Source organism: Euprymna scolopes, chromosome 22, assembly GCF_053919585.1.
Source record: "Euprymna scolopes isolate OS-2025 chromosome 22, ASM5391958v1, whole genome shotgun sequence".
In the NCBI taxonomy this organism is placed as follows: domain Eukaryota; kingdom Metazoa; phylum Mollusca; class Cephalopoda; order Sepiida; family Sepiolidae; genus Euprymna; species Euprymna scolopes.
This window is the reverse complement of record NC_136503.1, coordinates 76820939-76836329: the sequence shown is the minus strand read 5'-3', so window position 1 is coordinate 76836329 and position 15391 is coordinate 76820939. Positions and strand designations below refer to the sequence as shown.

Genomic DNA, 15391 nt, shown 5'->3' with positions numbered 1-15391 from the left:
TTATGGCATATCAACCTTTTTCAGGTTATTTAATGCCGAATCTAGTTATTTTGAGGAACGATTCTTAAGTCAGATTCTACTTAACCCATAGTTGGGACCCTAACGAGTACTACCACTCCGGGTCAGAGTGGACCTGGGAGAAATGGCAATTAAAGGGTGGCTCCACACTCCCCCAAGGCTCGCAAGGTGGGGCCTCACCATCGGATATAGTTTTAGGTCATATCCATGACCGGTTTTCAAGAAAGTTAAAAGAATTTCCAATTGTACAAGTAAAATCCAAGTTGAAGTTTTACATTTGGATTTTACCGTCACTGGATTTTTTATCTTCCACCAGACTATACATTCATATGTAATCACCTTTTTCTTCACCATATTCCCTCTGCTAAACTTATTTTGTTTTCAAGTAAGATCTTTGACTTACTTGTTTCATCAAATACTTCTGCATGCAAAATCCGATCCCACATTTTGCTAATTCCTACCCTCTGATGAGGAGGAAAGTATTTCTTCGAAACTCCGTGGATTAAGGACTATCCAGTTATCTAATGTTTCCTTTTCAGATTAAATATGTTTTTAACTCATTTCAAAGTGTTTTTTAACATATTTTATTAACTGTTTGCTCATATAGTCGTGAAAAAAACCGGACTAAAGTGCTCAATGTGTAGCCAGAGCAGTATATAAGAAATTTATTACTGTGAGCCCAGAATGAGTTTACATATTGTTTCAACTAGAGGAAGGTCCTCAAAGAGAGGAAATATCCAACTAGCCTGGACCCACAGTAATAAATTTCTTATATATATATATTGCGTGTGTGTATATGTGTATTTAGGCAGTATTCTTTTATTTATGGAAATAGTTTTATTTTTGTCCTATCAAGTGTGCCTACTTTTTCTTTTTAAAGTGCTAGGTTCTCTTTACATTAAAAATGAATTTTTGCCTTCACGGGAATGCAAGTAAAAAAGGGACGAGCACTTTTTCTTTCACCTTTTTACACCCTTTCTGGTATGTACAATGTTAACAGGAAAGGGAGGTAACTGATATTTTACTACATCTGCTCTCCTCTTTGAAGACGCCTTTTGAACTGAACAAAGCCCTCTTCTTATTCTTCCGGTAGTGTAGAAACCTTCAAAGACTACAATTATTATTTCAGACAATATTTTCAAGCATCCAAGCTGGAAAATTGGATGTTAAAGAAATCCAGTGCTCAACTCAGATATTACCATAAACAGATGTTTTTTTCATGCAATTACCTTCTTGGAAACATCAAAGTTAACGGCATGTACAAAGTACACACAGAATGCGTAACCTATTTGAAGAGAGGGGAGTTAACATGTTATAAATTTTTAGTCTAAGACCCCTGTATGGTAGATATCTACCATATAGTGACCTACAACCTAGCAAGGAGGCTAAGGAATCATTTATTTGAGAGAAGGTATGTAAATTAAATATCTGCACGATAAAATATTTGGTATAATTCAGTCATGAGTTATATTTTTCTGGAAGTAGAAGGTTCAATTTTCAATGCGAGCGACACTAAAAATACTATTGCAAATTACTTAGGATTTCTACTCAATCATGTCTGACAGAGAGCATAGCGCCCCCGCCCCATGGATTAAATAAAGGGTTCCATTCAACATTCCATCCAGATTCTCAAGTTCAACAGAAAGATTTCTGAATTCAACAAGATACACTTGAAGATGACATATATATATATATATATATATATATATATATATATATATATATATATCAGTATGTGAGAGATTGTATATAATAAATTCCACAGCCAAACAACGTCGCAACCCACAAGAGCCATGACAGTCAAAGAACCGGAAGCCCAAGACTCGAGTTTTGGGCTTCTGGTTCTTTGACTGTCATGGCTCTTGTGGGCTGTGACGTTGTTTGGCTGTGGAATTTATTATATACAATCTCTCACATTCTGAAAAATCCTATCATAAGTTGCTTGTTTGGTTAGCATTGCTGGATGGCATCGTCCTTTCGAGTTAAAACTTCTACTTGTGAGACATCGGCTTGGGGTTATTAGCTGGTTGGATGACCGCGTCCCTTGTTGAGACGAAGTAGGTTAATTTCACAGTCGGATTTTGGTGCGGTTTGCTTGATCTGTGTTGGTTAATAGAAATTCTTGTGTGCAAGGCCTTTTCTCAGTTGGTAGAGTGTTTGCCTTGCATGCAAGAGGCTCGGGTTTCGAATCCTGAGTTCGGATGTGTCTAATTGATGAGCCCAAATGAGGGCTAAACTCGAATCTTGGACTTCCGGTTCGTTGACTGTTATGACTCTTGTGTGCTGCGACGTTGTTTGGCTGTGGAATTTATTATATATATATATATATATATATATATATATATATATATATATATATATATATATATATAAAACCTGTTGTTGTTATTTTAAAGTAATTTAAGTAGTTGTTTATTTATATTTAACTAGCGGAGGTGCCTGGCGTTACCCGGGTGTATGTAGGTGGTGTAGTAAGGAAGTGGAAGTAGCGTGGGGTGGGGGGGGCTATCAAAACAACAGTAGGAAGCTCGGGTGAAAAGAGGTGTTGTTAAAAAAAAAGTGGCATGTGGCTGGCAGGTTCGAATCTATAACGCGAAGGAGAAAAAAAAGGTAAAAAAAAAATAAAGTGACGTCTTAGCTGATGTCTCCATAGCAAGACTGGAAGTCTCGAGTGTTGAAATAAAGCATAGTGAATCCAACGAAGGCAATGACTTTGTGAAAATGTTGATGCAAAAACTGTAAAAAAAACTGCCCAGTTGATGAAGGAATTAATATTTTTCGGCCAATTTTTCGATATTTGTCGTCCGAAAGATCGAACTTCAAAACGATATCAGTCTCATGACAATCTGTCGCATGTGTCGAAAGTTTTTGGCAGACACACACACACACACACACACATTTTGCTTTTTATATATTAGATTTTGGCTTTCTTAAGCTATGAAGGAGTTACTTCCCCCTTTCTTTTAATGGGAGATATTTTTTAACTTTTTTTTATTTATTAAATATTTAAAGATTTATTTTATTTAAAGATTTTTAGATATTTTTACGTGCAAAAAAGTTTGTTCATGGACACATGTTTCTGGGTATCACCCGTCATTAGCATGGACACACTTCTTGGCAAGGTATCAAACTCACGACTACACAATAAGCAGTCTTTGTCAGATTTTATGCATGATTTTGATTGCTTTTAATTAAATATGAGATCTGTTGTTGTTATTTTTAATTAGTGATATAAGCAGTTGCTTATTTGTATTTAATTTTTGCTTTCCTAAGCAGTGAAGGAGTTACTTTGCCCCCCCCCTTTTTTTTGTTTTTATGTGACTCTCCTTTTTTTAATGGACTGTATCTTTTATTCAATATATATATAATATATTAAATAAACATGAATATACATAAACGATCACACACACACATATATATATATATATATATATATATATATATATATATATATGTATGTATGTGTACATGTATGTGTGTACACATATGTATATTTATATTATATATATTAAAAAAAAACGAAAGAAAGGAGGAAAATCGTCTGCCTTAAACCACTAACCTAGTTCTAAAACAGATCCTTTGTTCGATAAAATGCATGCCCATTGGCTGATAGGAAGGGGCGCGGTGGATACTAGAAAGCTGACTGGCTAACTTATTAAATCCTCAACATATATAAAAACGAGAAACAACCACAGAATCCGCGCATAAGCCTGACGAATCCTATAGTGGATGAAACGCCGAATATTCAGTGTAGCTTAATCGCCATATATATTTTATAAATTACTATATATATATATATATATATATATATATATATATATATATGTAATACCTTGACCGAAATGTTGTAAAAATAGCACTCAAAATTAGAACAGTAGTCTGAATAATGCAAATGATACGAATCCTCACCACAAAAAATTCAGAAACATAAACTAAACATGTTCGTGTAAAAAACGTATAGTTGAATTTTGAACAGAGTGCGCATGTGCATGAAGGAATTTAGGATTTTTGAACAGAGTGCGCATGTGCATGAAGGAATTTGGTTTCTTGATGAACACGGAAAGAAAAAGAAAAAGAATACATAAAAATATTTTTTTTTTAAATAAAGTTAATTAGAAATAGTTGGGGAAATATATCTTCTCCTAAATATGAAATAATGTTGGTCGAATTTTCAAAGTTAAACCGTGACATTATTTAATCCGAGAAATCAAAACTTTACCAATTTCCCATTGATGTTGTACAGGGTGGTATGATAAAATTGTCCACCTGGCAAAGACGACGTGATTCTATTTCCGTTTGCAGAGCATCTAACTAGTTGTCCAACTGTGTACAAGTCCCAAGAGCGATAGGAGCCTTCTATCATGTCTGAAAGTGAAACAATGTTCAACGAGTTAAATCGGAGATGTGCTGCTGCAAACACTATCAATAATAAACTGGAACTTCACTGAAAATCGGCTATCTCATACACTTATATTTACATCACATCATTAACATAAAAAGAAACATATTAATATATATATATATATATATATATAGATATATATATATATATATATATATATATATATATATATATATCCAAGTTATGACTACAGGACTATTACCAGCACCCTCAAAATGCAAATCTGGACGGTTCAACGCTTGAGGGCACAGCTCTACAAAGTTTCTAGTCATAATTATGGTCTTTGGTGTGATTTCAAGTGAGGACCACATTATGCCACCTCACATCTTCAAAGTCGACTTGAAAGTAAACGTGAAAGTGTAGCTGGTTGGTTGGTTGTTTTTGTTTTACGGCATATCAACCTTTTTCAGGTTATTTAATGGCGAATCTAGTTATTTTGAGGAACGATTTTTTATTTTGAGGAACGCAATGGAGTATATTTTTTATTTTTAAGTCCGATTCTATTTAACCCATAGTTGGGACCCTAACAGGTGCTACCACTCCGGATCAGAGTGGACCTGGGAGCAATGGCAATTAAAGAGTGGCTCCACACTCCCCAAAGCTCGTAATGTGGGGGCCTCACCATCGGATATAGTTTTAGGTCATATCCAGGACCGAAAGTGTAGCTGGATATGCTGAAGAGTGTGGTAATCCCCAGGTACAATCAAGCGGCCACTGGCAGACAAAATTATCGCTGTAGTATCATATTATTAGCAATATACTAGCATAGTCATCATCAACTAGTCATGCTAGTGTCACAGATCTTCTTGCCCCATCACACCATCTCACTCTGTCTTACTTTTGGAACGATCCTTGTATGTAAATATCCTTAAAGAGGCACCTTGAAAGAAAAAACAACTAAAGTGTATAGCTCATTTTTTTAGTAAGAGTTTTTTTTTTTGTTTTTTTGTTTTTTTACAAAGGAGTCACCATTTATCAAGGCCATAGGCCACTCGAGGATAAGAGTTAACAAGTGTCCAGTGGTCAATGGGACAATGTCATAGTAATTGTTAGTGGAAATTTGGTAAATTGGATTACTTAAGGGGAACGGCTCTTCAAGAACTTGTTTATGTTGGGCTTGAGTCGGAAAGCAGGCAAATGGAAGAGAGTTCCACAGGTGTGCAGTTCTAAGAAAGAAGCTTTGTTCATGGAATCTATGTTTAGGTTTAGGCACAGATAAAGAGTGGGAGAAATTATTGATAGTGTTTTCAGCTAGACGAGTGTTTATCGTGTAAGTTTGGCAAGGGGCGAACATAGATTGGAGCTCAGAAGAGCACTTGCTATGAAAATAACGATAAAGCAGAGACAGGCTCGCAACGTCTCGTCTGTGAGAAAGAGATTGCATGGAAGAGAAAAGGACATCTCCTACAAGGCTAAAAAATCTATTTTGAACTATGTCAAAGCAGAATAAGGTGTTTCTAGCAGCTCCTGCCCAGATGTGGCAACAGTACTCCATTCTTGGAGGTACCTGGTTCTTATATAGGTAGAGAATTGCATCAGCAGTTAGATATCTACTGGATCGATAGAAGGATCCGACCATTTTCCCGGTGACCTTGGAAACAGATTTGATGTACGTGTTCCATTTCGGAGACTTGCTTTCTTTCGTCCAAGATTTATTAACGATTATGTTTTCTCAGTCTTTCCTTTAGGAACAAAAGGTTTGTGGATTTTTAACTATTCATTCATTTTTCTTATTTATATTTTACTTTGTATGTGTTACATTGTGGGGTTATATAGGGGTTTAATTGAGAGAGTCTTATTGAGAGATGCTTAGAAAGAGTCTTATTACAGTGAGGGATGTTGTAAGACTCAGAGAGAGAGAGAAGTTGTATAAGTTGTTGTACGAGAGACTTAGAGAGATTGTTCATATTATAATTCTTATATATTAAAATGTTCTTTCTTAGATCTTGCTGATGGAAGAAGGAGAAAGCTCTTTGAGTGAGGACATAGTGTTCAGACAGTTCGGACATTGTGTAGACATGATGATGTTGAGACGTGTATGTAAAGACATATAACACAGATATATAATACAATTGGACTTTACCTTTGTATAAGAATCATAAACACAAGACGAGCTTTACAAAAAACATAATGGTTTATTCTTCACACGGCCGTGTTCCATCACCAAGAATTCAAAGTTTCACATTTTTTCTTGAAGTGATGTCTCGCTTCCAGACGTCTGACTCCCTCTGAGTTTTTTCACTGACTGTCTAACTCTAAAGTTTTTTCTCTATTCCTAGAACTTTCTATTTTCCGTGACGTCATACACATGTTAAAACATGTGCATTCTTTCACGTGTCCTGGGCATACGTGTCCAAAACTTTTCCTATTTCTCAGTAACCTATTTATCCAATATGTTAAAAACATTATCTTATAAGCTGCATTCTTTCAATTTAGAATTTCATAATAAACTTGACAGCTCACATTCTTTTCTTGAATATTTTATCTATATTCTAAACAAATGTTTGTTTTACATTTTTAAATTCTCACACGTAATCTATTTCTAAACTAGATTACGAGGTTCGAATTCCGCCTATGCTATTCCATTTTCATTTTAAACTAAATTCTCCATTTTTATACTTACATGAAAAGGGGACAGCCCTTATCATGTAACATATGTAAGTTTACTTTGGTTATTGTACATAATACACATGCCAACGGTACCCCCAGGTGGGTTGAACCAGTTTCTCCTGAAGGAGGAACTTTCTAAGGAATATCAAATTCACAAGTGATCTTCCAGTTGCATGTATATCCTGATCAAGGGAGTTTACAACGTTAGGTTTTTGCAGTTTTTGCAGGGAGGTGCTGACATCTTCCTCCATACAGCGCCTGGTATTCCCAAATGGCCACCCATCTTGTACTGGCCAAGCTTAACGGTGCTTAACTTCAGTGATTTAACGAGAACTGGGATCTCAACGTGATTATGCCGTATACATAATAAACATACAAATATTTACAAAAGAAATTGGCATGTAATGGATCCCAGACAATGCCAGGTAGGTACAGTTAGTAGATAAGAAAAAAAGGTAACAAAACGTAATTTATATGGATCAGTATCTACTAACATTTAACCTAATTAATTCTCACAGAAAGGACGTTGCTAGTCTTTCTCCACTCAAGCGTTATTTCTATGGAAGGTGCCCGGCTGAGCTTCAGTCTCTGATTTCTCCTTGTAAGAATTCATTGTACTGCCACAATGGAAACAGGCTGTCTTCCTCCATGACGTGTCTAACGTCAGGCAGAATTTCTATGGACAAAGCTTCCTTGCAAGGGTTTCTCATCTTTGAAATATGTTACGGTGGGACTGTTTCCCTTATGATTACAACATTGTTGCATTCAAATCCAATGTCAATAAATTCTTGTTAAGAACTGATCTATAAGAATCAAATGCACTTTATACTGAAGTTCACCAGAATGTTAGTACTTGTATAGTGTTCCTCATCTTTCAACTGGAAATCATTCCCGTCTCATTGACTCTTATCCTTAAGTGGCTCTTGGGCTTGATGAGTGATGACTCAAATCATAAAAAATAATTAAATTTCATCTAACAATATAATGAACACAATTACTGTTAAAAATTAATTTAACTTGAAAATCTTAACTAAAAAAAAAGGTAAATTTTGATTATCTTACAAAGCTCCCTTCCTAAAAAGAATCCAAATCTACTTTTTTGGGCTATTAAGTTTCAAAAGCCTTTAAAAAAAATACGGTCAAAAGAGGGATTTTAAAAAAATATATATTTAAGATTTTACAGAAAGGGATTATTTTTCTATACAAATTTAACATAAAAAAAAAAGACGAGATAGCGGTCAAAAGAAATTGAAATTATTTTTTGTTCAAATGTTGTTTCTAATGAAAAAAAGTCCTTCCTTCATTCATGCGTTGATTGTGCTGAGTTTTCGGGTTAAATTTTAAAAAAATATGATGAGAATGGTTTCGTACTTAGCTTGACTTTTGATGTTATTGTGAATTTTGCATGTTTTTTCTTATAGAATTCTGCATGCAAGAGGGCGAGGTATTGAAGTGTATTCTACGTATTTTAATTCTTACTCTAAGTGTCTCTACGTAGATATTTTTAGAGTTCTCAGATGTAAGCATGAGATTATGCCGTTATATATGTTTCTTTTTCTATTAATGATGTGATGTAAATAGAAGGGTATGAGATAACCGGTTTTCGGTGAAGTTCCAGTTTATTATTAGTTTTCATAAGTAGTAAATAATGATAAGGATTCGTTGCTTTCATCTTCCAAGGTCATTGTTATGACCTTGAAGCAGATATGGTGGTGAGACACCAATTTGGGAGCTTTAGTGAGTATAGAACCACATCTTAGTTACCACTACTCCCAGGTCCACTTTGAAGTGATAGTGTAGAAGCGGAGAACTATTTTGTATATTAATTTTACCTATCCTGGGACGAGTATTCTAGTATATATATATATATATATATATATATATATATATGTGTGTGTGTGTGTGTGTGCGTCTCTCTGTCTGTCTATGTACATTTCCCTACACAATATCTCTGTCAATTTTCAGTCTACAGACTCTAAATTTGGCTGTTAAGGGGTCAAAGTTCAACGATTTGACCTTTGAAAACCCTGCCAAACTCTTCCGACAAGTTTGGGTCTAAACACTTGAAATTTTAGATATAGGTTCCTTGAACATGGATCTAACTTAATAACTTGATTTGAGCCCCAAACAATAAATGTTAAGGGTTCATAATAGGGGTCAAAGTTAAAAATATTGACCGCTTTTTTTCTTCTTTTTTTTGGCTCAACATACACCTCCAAACACCTGGGCAACGCCGGGCTGAAATGCTAGTATATATATATATATATATATGTATGTTTATTTTATCATTCTGGATAAAATTGGGTAAACTAAGGCTCTTCTGAAGCTAAAATGGTCCTTCCCATAGTTGTATCATTTCCAAGACAAGATAACTGATGGTCAGGATTAAGGTCAGAAGTGTTTGGATTCTCATCAAGATTTGGACACACAAGTGCACGTATACAGTAGAACCCTGTGATACAGCATTAAAAATTAGTAACAAAATACAGTACAGTATATAACACACATGTATATAATAAAAAATAATATAAATATCACCGTAAGGCGGGGAAAATACCGTAATCAGGGGTCGGAAAAAGATTGTATTCCACATCGTAACCTGCAAAAACCGTATCCTAGCACAACCATGTATATATATATATATATATATATATATATATATATATATATATATATATATATATAGTGTTATAATGGAATAATTCCAGAGGAAATCCGGATATGAGAGCTCAATGTGGTAAACAGAGCAATAAGATAAAAATAAGATAAAAGAGCTCAATGTGGTAAATAAATAAATAAATTATTGCATCGACAATTATGTAATTTCCGTGTTATATTTTTTATTATATTATATATATATATATATATATATATATATATATATATATATATTTGTCATCCACATACAGTACTGTGTCGTTCTATCACAACTCATCAAACCTAAAACCGTCCACTTGACAGTCGACTGTTTTAACCATCGGACTACGAATCAGTGCTGTAAATATTTCTCCTCGAATGTGTATTATACACAAAACGTTGAAGAGCATCGAAGACGAGAGTAATACCATTAAAACGATCAACCTTTTGTGCTTCAGAACTTATTTTTTTCTACATAGTTGCCACCATTCAACGCATTTTTGCCAACGATGAACAATGGCTGTACATGAGCATCTGGAGTGTGCTCTATCATAATAGGATCATTCAAAAAGTAAAGCCCCCTCCCCTTTTTTTTAATTCAACACTATTTTCAGTGTACTTTTGACAGGAATTTAATGATGCATCTCTGCTTCTGTCACACGCACCGTCAATATCTGTAACAGAGAGATGAAAGTATGTATGTTAAGGAGGTGCAAGTGCTATGAGTTCATCAGAGGACATTCCATTAAAATGATTCCAAAACAGGCACAGGGATGCAACATTGAGATGATGGAGTAGAGCTTATCAAAGGTTTCACTGCGGAGGTGAAAAAAAAAAGGCATACAAAGCAGAAACGGGGGAGAAACAAACCCATGCAAGTCTCCTTACCTTAAATGACTTCCAAATTTTCACACAGGATTTGCCATTATAGTAGACCGGAAAGTTCTCTAAGCCCTCAGCCACATCAAATTCACAACTTTCAGTGCAAGAACATTTTTTGCTATTTTCAGCTTCCATAGTTGAAATCTGCAAACCAGTTGAAAAAATATTTTTTAAACATTGATGAAACTGCATAGTTGAAAATTGGCGAGGGAGTCTCTTGAATCTTGACTTCAAAGGGACCGCAAACAGGACTCACACAAAAAAAATAAATAAAGAGCACTTTAATCTGTTTGAATAATGATTTTTTTTTTTTTTTCAATTTTTGTCAGAATATTGAGAGGAGAAATCTCAATAAAAGTAATCTCTTGCCACTGGCAGCAGGCACAAATTGCAGAAACAACTTAAGCACACAGACATCACAGTTATTATTATTATTGGCTCACAAGGAGCTTTCACACAGGTCATCAAAGATCACATTGAATACAGCCTGTGGTGTTCCCTGGAAGCTGAGTAACAACGTCTCCCCAGATTTTCCAATACTCTCCACTTCTTTCGATAGAATTTGCAAATAAATTTGCATTATCGCAACAGCTGTTTGCCATTTTATTTCTCGTTGGCAGTGGCCGTTGGTCTTTACTGGAATTTGAGTGGCAATAAGCCTCCCCAAGGTCCCAGTTCTCTCTGCACTTATACAGTAGAGGTCTAGTTAGTGCTCACTCCTCGGTCTTTCCTCCCTCCTTGACTACTTGGCTATTCGGTTTCACTCTTTTTTGGAGATTATTATTATTATTGTTATTATCATTAACGTAAATTATAATAATGAACATGTTGAAAAAAAGAAAAAAGAAAAGAATACAAATGGTCACATACAACACACTCAACATGCATGCTGTAAAATGAGAAGGTGATTTGTAAGTATTGGAATCGGAAGTATCTGAACTTTTATGTAGGTCTTACACATCCACTTTGCAACACTTTGCATAAAAGTAAATAAAATTAAATATAGCCCATATTTTATTCAATTTTCACTGGTTTTGTAACCGGCTAAAGACCCATAAAAGAACAGCCCGTAAAAATATCCAATCATGTGAGGCACCTTGCACCGCTCTTCGACTTTTAGTTTCGGGGGAGATAGAGTTTGAAAAATATGGAAACAGACAAACATATAGCCGTTTATATATGATATTTGTTTTTGTGAAACGTTTTGAATGAATTCAATTATTCACGAAAGTGCATTTTTAACTAAATGTGAGTTGGGAATAATTTTCCCTTCAACCAACTTGGTATCCCCACATGGGGAGCGGCATACATATTGTTTTTAAAATATAATTATCCACTGACACGTGTTTCGTCGTCTACGACTCATCAGAGTGGCTGAATCTAATGAGTCATCAGATTCAGTCACTCTGATGAGTCGTAGACGGCGAAACACGTGTCAGTGAATAATTATATATATATATATATATATATATATATATATATATATATATATATATATATATATATATAATGCATACTCCTGTCGATTTCAATATATGAGGTTCGCTAATATAAAGGAGAGGTAAATGACATTAATATTATTTTCAATACGTTGAAACAAGAGATTAGACTGGAGTAGACGAACAGAGATGTTGGGAAGAGGGATGTAGAAAAACAGAGAAGAAGAAGCTGAATCCACTGTCAAAAATTTCCCCACTCTTTATCTGTGTCTAAATCAAAACGTGGATTCCATGAACAAAGCTTCTTTCTTAGAACTGCACGCGTGTGGAACTCTGTTCCGTCTGCCTGATTCCCACCTGACTACAACCTGGATGTCTTCAAGTCCAACGTAAACAAATTCCTGATGAACCGCCCCCTTAAGTAAACACTTCATTAAATCTCCACACTAACGTACTGTACTTGCAATAACCCTTATCCCTGAGTGGCTTCCGGGCCTTGATAAGTGGTGACTACTGTGTAAAAAAAAAAAAAAAAAAAAAACAGAGAAGAGGGAAAGATAAATTTTGTTTCACTTCATTTTATGCCCCGGGCAATGCCGAGTAGCCCTGCTTGTTATTATATAAAAAAAAAATAATTAATCTATATTTTCTTAATTAACAACTAATGTAAAACGCCCTCATGTCTATTTTGATTGTGTGTGTGTGTGTGTGTGTGTGTGTGTGTGTGTGTGTGTGTGTGTGTGTGTGTGTGTGTGTGTGTGTGTGTGTGTCGTGTAAGAAAATTCCAAGAGTTGACCTAAACATTCCCTCCCAAGATAATAAGAACATTAAAAATAGATCATGCTTTCGGCAATCTATGTCAGTGGTGTTTGGTCAATTATAATGATCGGTTAATTATTTTAGGGGTGAACCATGTGCATAAAAATATATAAACCTCAATGTCTGTGGGAGATGGTTGCTTACAGCGTTTGGGATATTGAGGTGCTTACAAAATGAATTCAAAGTTTACCAAATTTTTTATTTCAGATTCTAACAACATTTTCGCCGCATTACATTTTGAGGCTTTTAGTTTTTCATTTTTTTTTAGTACTAAATTTATTTTTATAATCATTTTTATCCTCATGGATATATACATATATATATATATTTATTTTATTTTGCAGGCATCGACTGTGAGATGATTGTCAGCCCATTCGCCTCACTCTAGCCTCTAACTGATCAAAATGAGACACAATGTAACAGTTTGGGGGTTCACTGCCATCATATACGCCTGCTTCGTATTTATCCGTGCAAATCAGAATAATGTCATCGCACAGGCAAATCAGGATGTCGTTTCAACAGATTTCTGCCCGTCGATTTGGGATGGAATTCCCGACCAGGTTATCGGAACTGGAAAGATTTTCCAGTATAAAATACCAGAACGTGCCTTTAGAATGAGTGAAGACGCCATTATTAAGGTAAGGTTACCACAGAATGCAATACAAATGTAACGTCGCAAAAAAAAAAACAAAGAAAAGGAAAGAAACAAAAATCTGGGCCGGCATATATATATTTTTTTTTTTCATAAAACTTGCGGAGAATGCTCTGTTTTACGGTCGTTGTAAAAATGGAATGGAAATTTAAATTTCGTTCCGTTTTAAATTAGGTACATTTTTACATTACGTCCAACTCACCGTTCACATTCGACATGTCAACTATTACAAGTTTAGTATGCTGACAAGGTTGGGAATGTCTATTCCGAAAGCCGTTTCTAACATGGGGATGTTAGGGTGTGTCTATTCCGATAGCCGTTCTTAGCATGGGGAGGTTGGGATGTTTATTCGTTGTAAGCATACCCGAAAGCTAGGCACCTCCAAAAGTCATCACAGCTTCTGTGGTGACTTTTGGAGGTGCCTAGCTTTATACCTCCCCTATATGTAAAACGATGTAACTTTATTATAAATTAATATCATCAATATAACTTTTGTACCATTTAAAAGAAGAAAGGCAAAATAAACTAGGTAATAATTAAACAAATTTTTTTCATCGTACGAAAATAATGAAATTGCGAGGCGAAAATCATGTTTACATAATTGGCGCTTTAAAATATCGTTCCCATGTAGTGAACATTCCGAACGTAACGTGAAAACATACCGGTGTTTAATAAATTTAGCAAAAATCAACTAATGGTCAGATTTTCGTGATATTTTCGATACTCATCCATTTTAGAATGAAATTACGTATAAAATGCAGTTTCCCTAAAATATACGATGGGAAATATTTTTTTTAGTGCATGTTCCCCCCCCCCTCATATTTATTTTTTTTCGAAATTTGAACTAAATATATTTAAATCTATTGAAATTTCTATTTATTATGAAACATAAGAGTTCACCTAAGTAAAAAGTATTTTTTTAAATTAAATACACGTATTGAACAAAACCTTACCTTGAAGTTGCAATTAAAAAAATGATATAAATATAATATCATTATGTTTTTAATAGCGTTTTTCTAATTAATATATACAGTTGAATTGCTAAAAAAAATAAACTTTTTAAAAATTAATTAATTTTTTAAAGATAAAAACGATTAAAATTCCATTATTTCAAAATATTCTGTAACAACATAGATGTTCAATTTTTTTTTTTAATATTAAGTTTTCATATAAGCATGGCTCTTGTGGAGCTATTTTATCGCTAAATTAAAACCGATTTGAAAATATTATTGCACAAATATTAAGCATTTTGTAGCCCCCCCTCATATTTTGTTTGTCTCTTTTTACCGAACAAAAGTATGGAAGCCGAACATGAACATTCAGTAAAACCGTATTTCATATTTAATATACAAATGGTTATTATAAATAGTATAATAAATAAACTGTAAATCTTAAAACCTAACAAAATTATAACAAAGATTAATTATTAATTGCAGTTTGAAAAAGATAAACAAAGGTTTTTAAAAAAATAATTAAGTCGCTTCTGCTTTTCCATAGTTCGTATAGTTAACAGAAGTCTGACGTCACGGAATCATGCGCTCCTTTTTTCACAATTCTTCACATTCCTTTGGCAGTGCCTACCGAAAACCTAGAAAAGTCGACATTTCCAATGTGAACGATGAGTTGGGCTTATGCTAAAAAAAAAAAAAACCCAAAAGGTATACGAAATTGACTTTTTTCGTTTAAAAATTAAATGATTTCGTTTTTGTTAATGATATTTTATTTTTATAAAGAAAAATCTTTCGTTTATATATATATATATATATATATATATATATATATATATATATATATATATATATATATATAATAAAAATAGATGATGTCTTTTAACATGTTTTATTAATCATTTGTTCATATATATATATATATATATATATATATATATATATATATATATATTATATAAAAGCACGATTGTTGAATGTTATT

General features: G+C 34.0%; 2 protein-coding genes across 3 annotated transcripts in view; one reads left to right on the top strand and one right to left on the bottom strand.

Moving 5' to 3' along the window:
• Positions 1 to 15391, bottom strand: part of LOC145243470 (putative histone-lysine N-methyltransferase set-23) — a 416813-nt gene that overhangs the window by 317571 nt on the left and 83851 nt on the right. Inside the window, exon 2 of the mRNA XM_080106407.1 lies at positions 10556 to 10693. Within this exon, the coding sequence (XP_079962533.1) occupies positions 10556 to 10684 (129 nt within the window). The 5' untranslated portion in view covers positions 10685 to 10693. The remainder of the gene's footprint in view (positions 1 to 10555; positions 10694 to 15391) is intronic.
• Positions 1 to 15391, top strand: part of LOC145243469 (uncharacterized) — a 219526-nt gene that overhangs the window by 162255 nt on the left and 41880 nt on the right. For both annotated transcript variants that reach the window (XM_080106406.1, XM_080106405.1), the window contains one exon: positions 13152 to 13445. In XM_080106406.1, the coding sequence (XP_079962532.1) occupies positions 13212 to 13445 (234 nt within the window). In that variant the 5' untranslated portion in view covers positions 13152 to 13211. The remainder of the gene's footprint in view (positions 1 to 13151; positions 13446 to 15391) is intronic.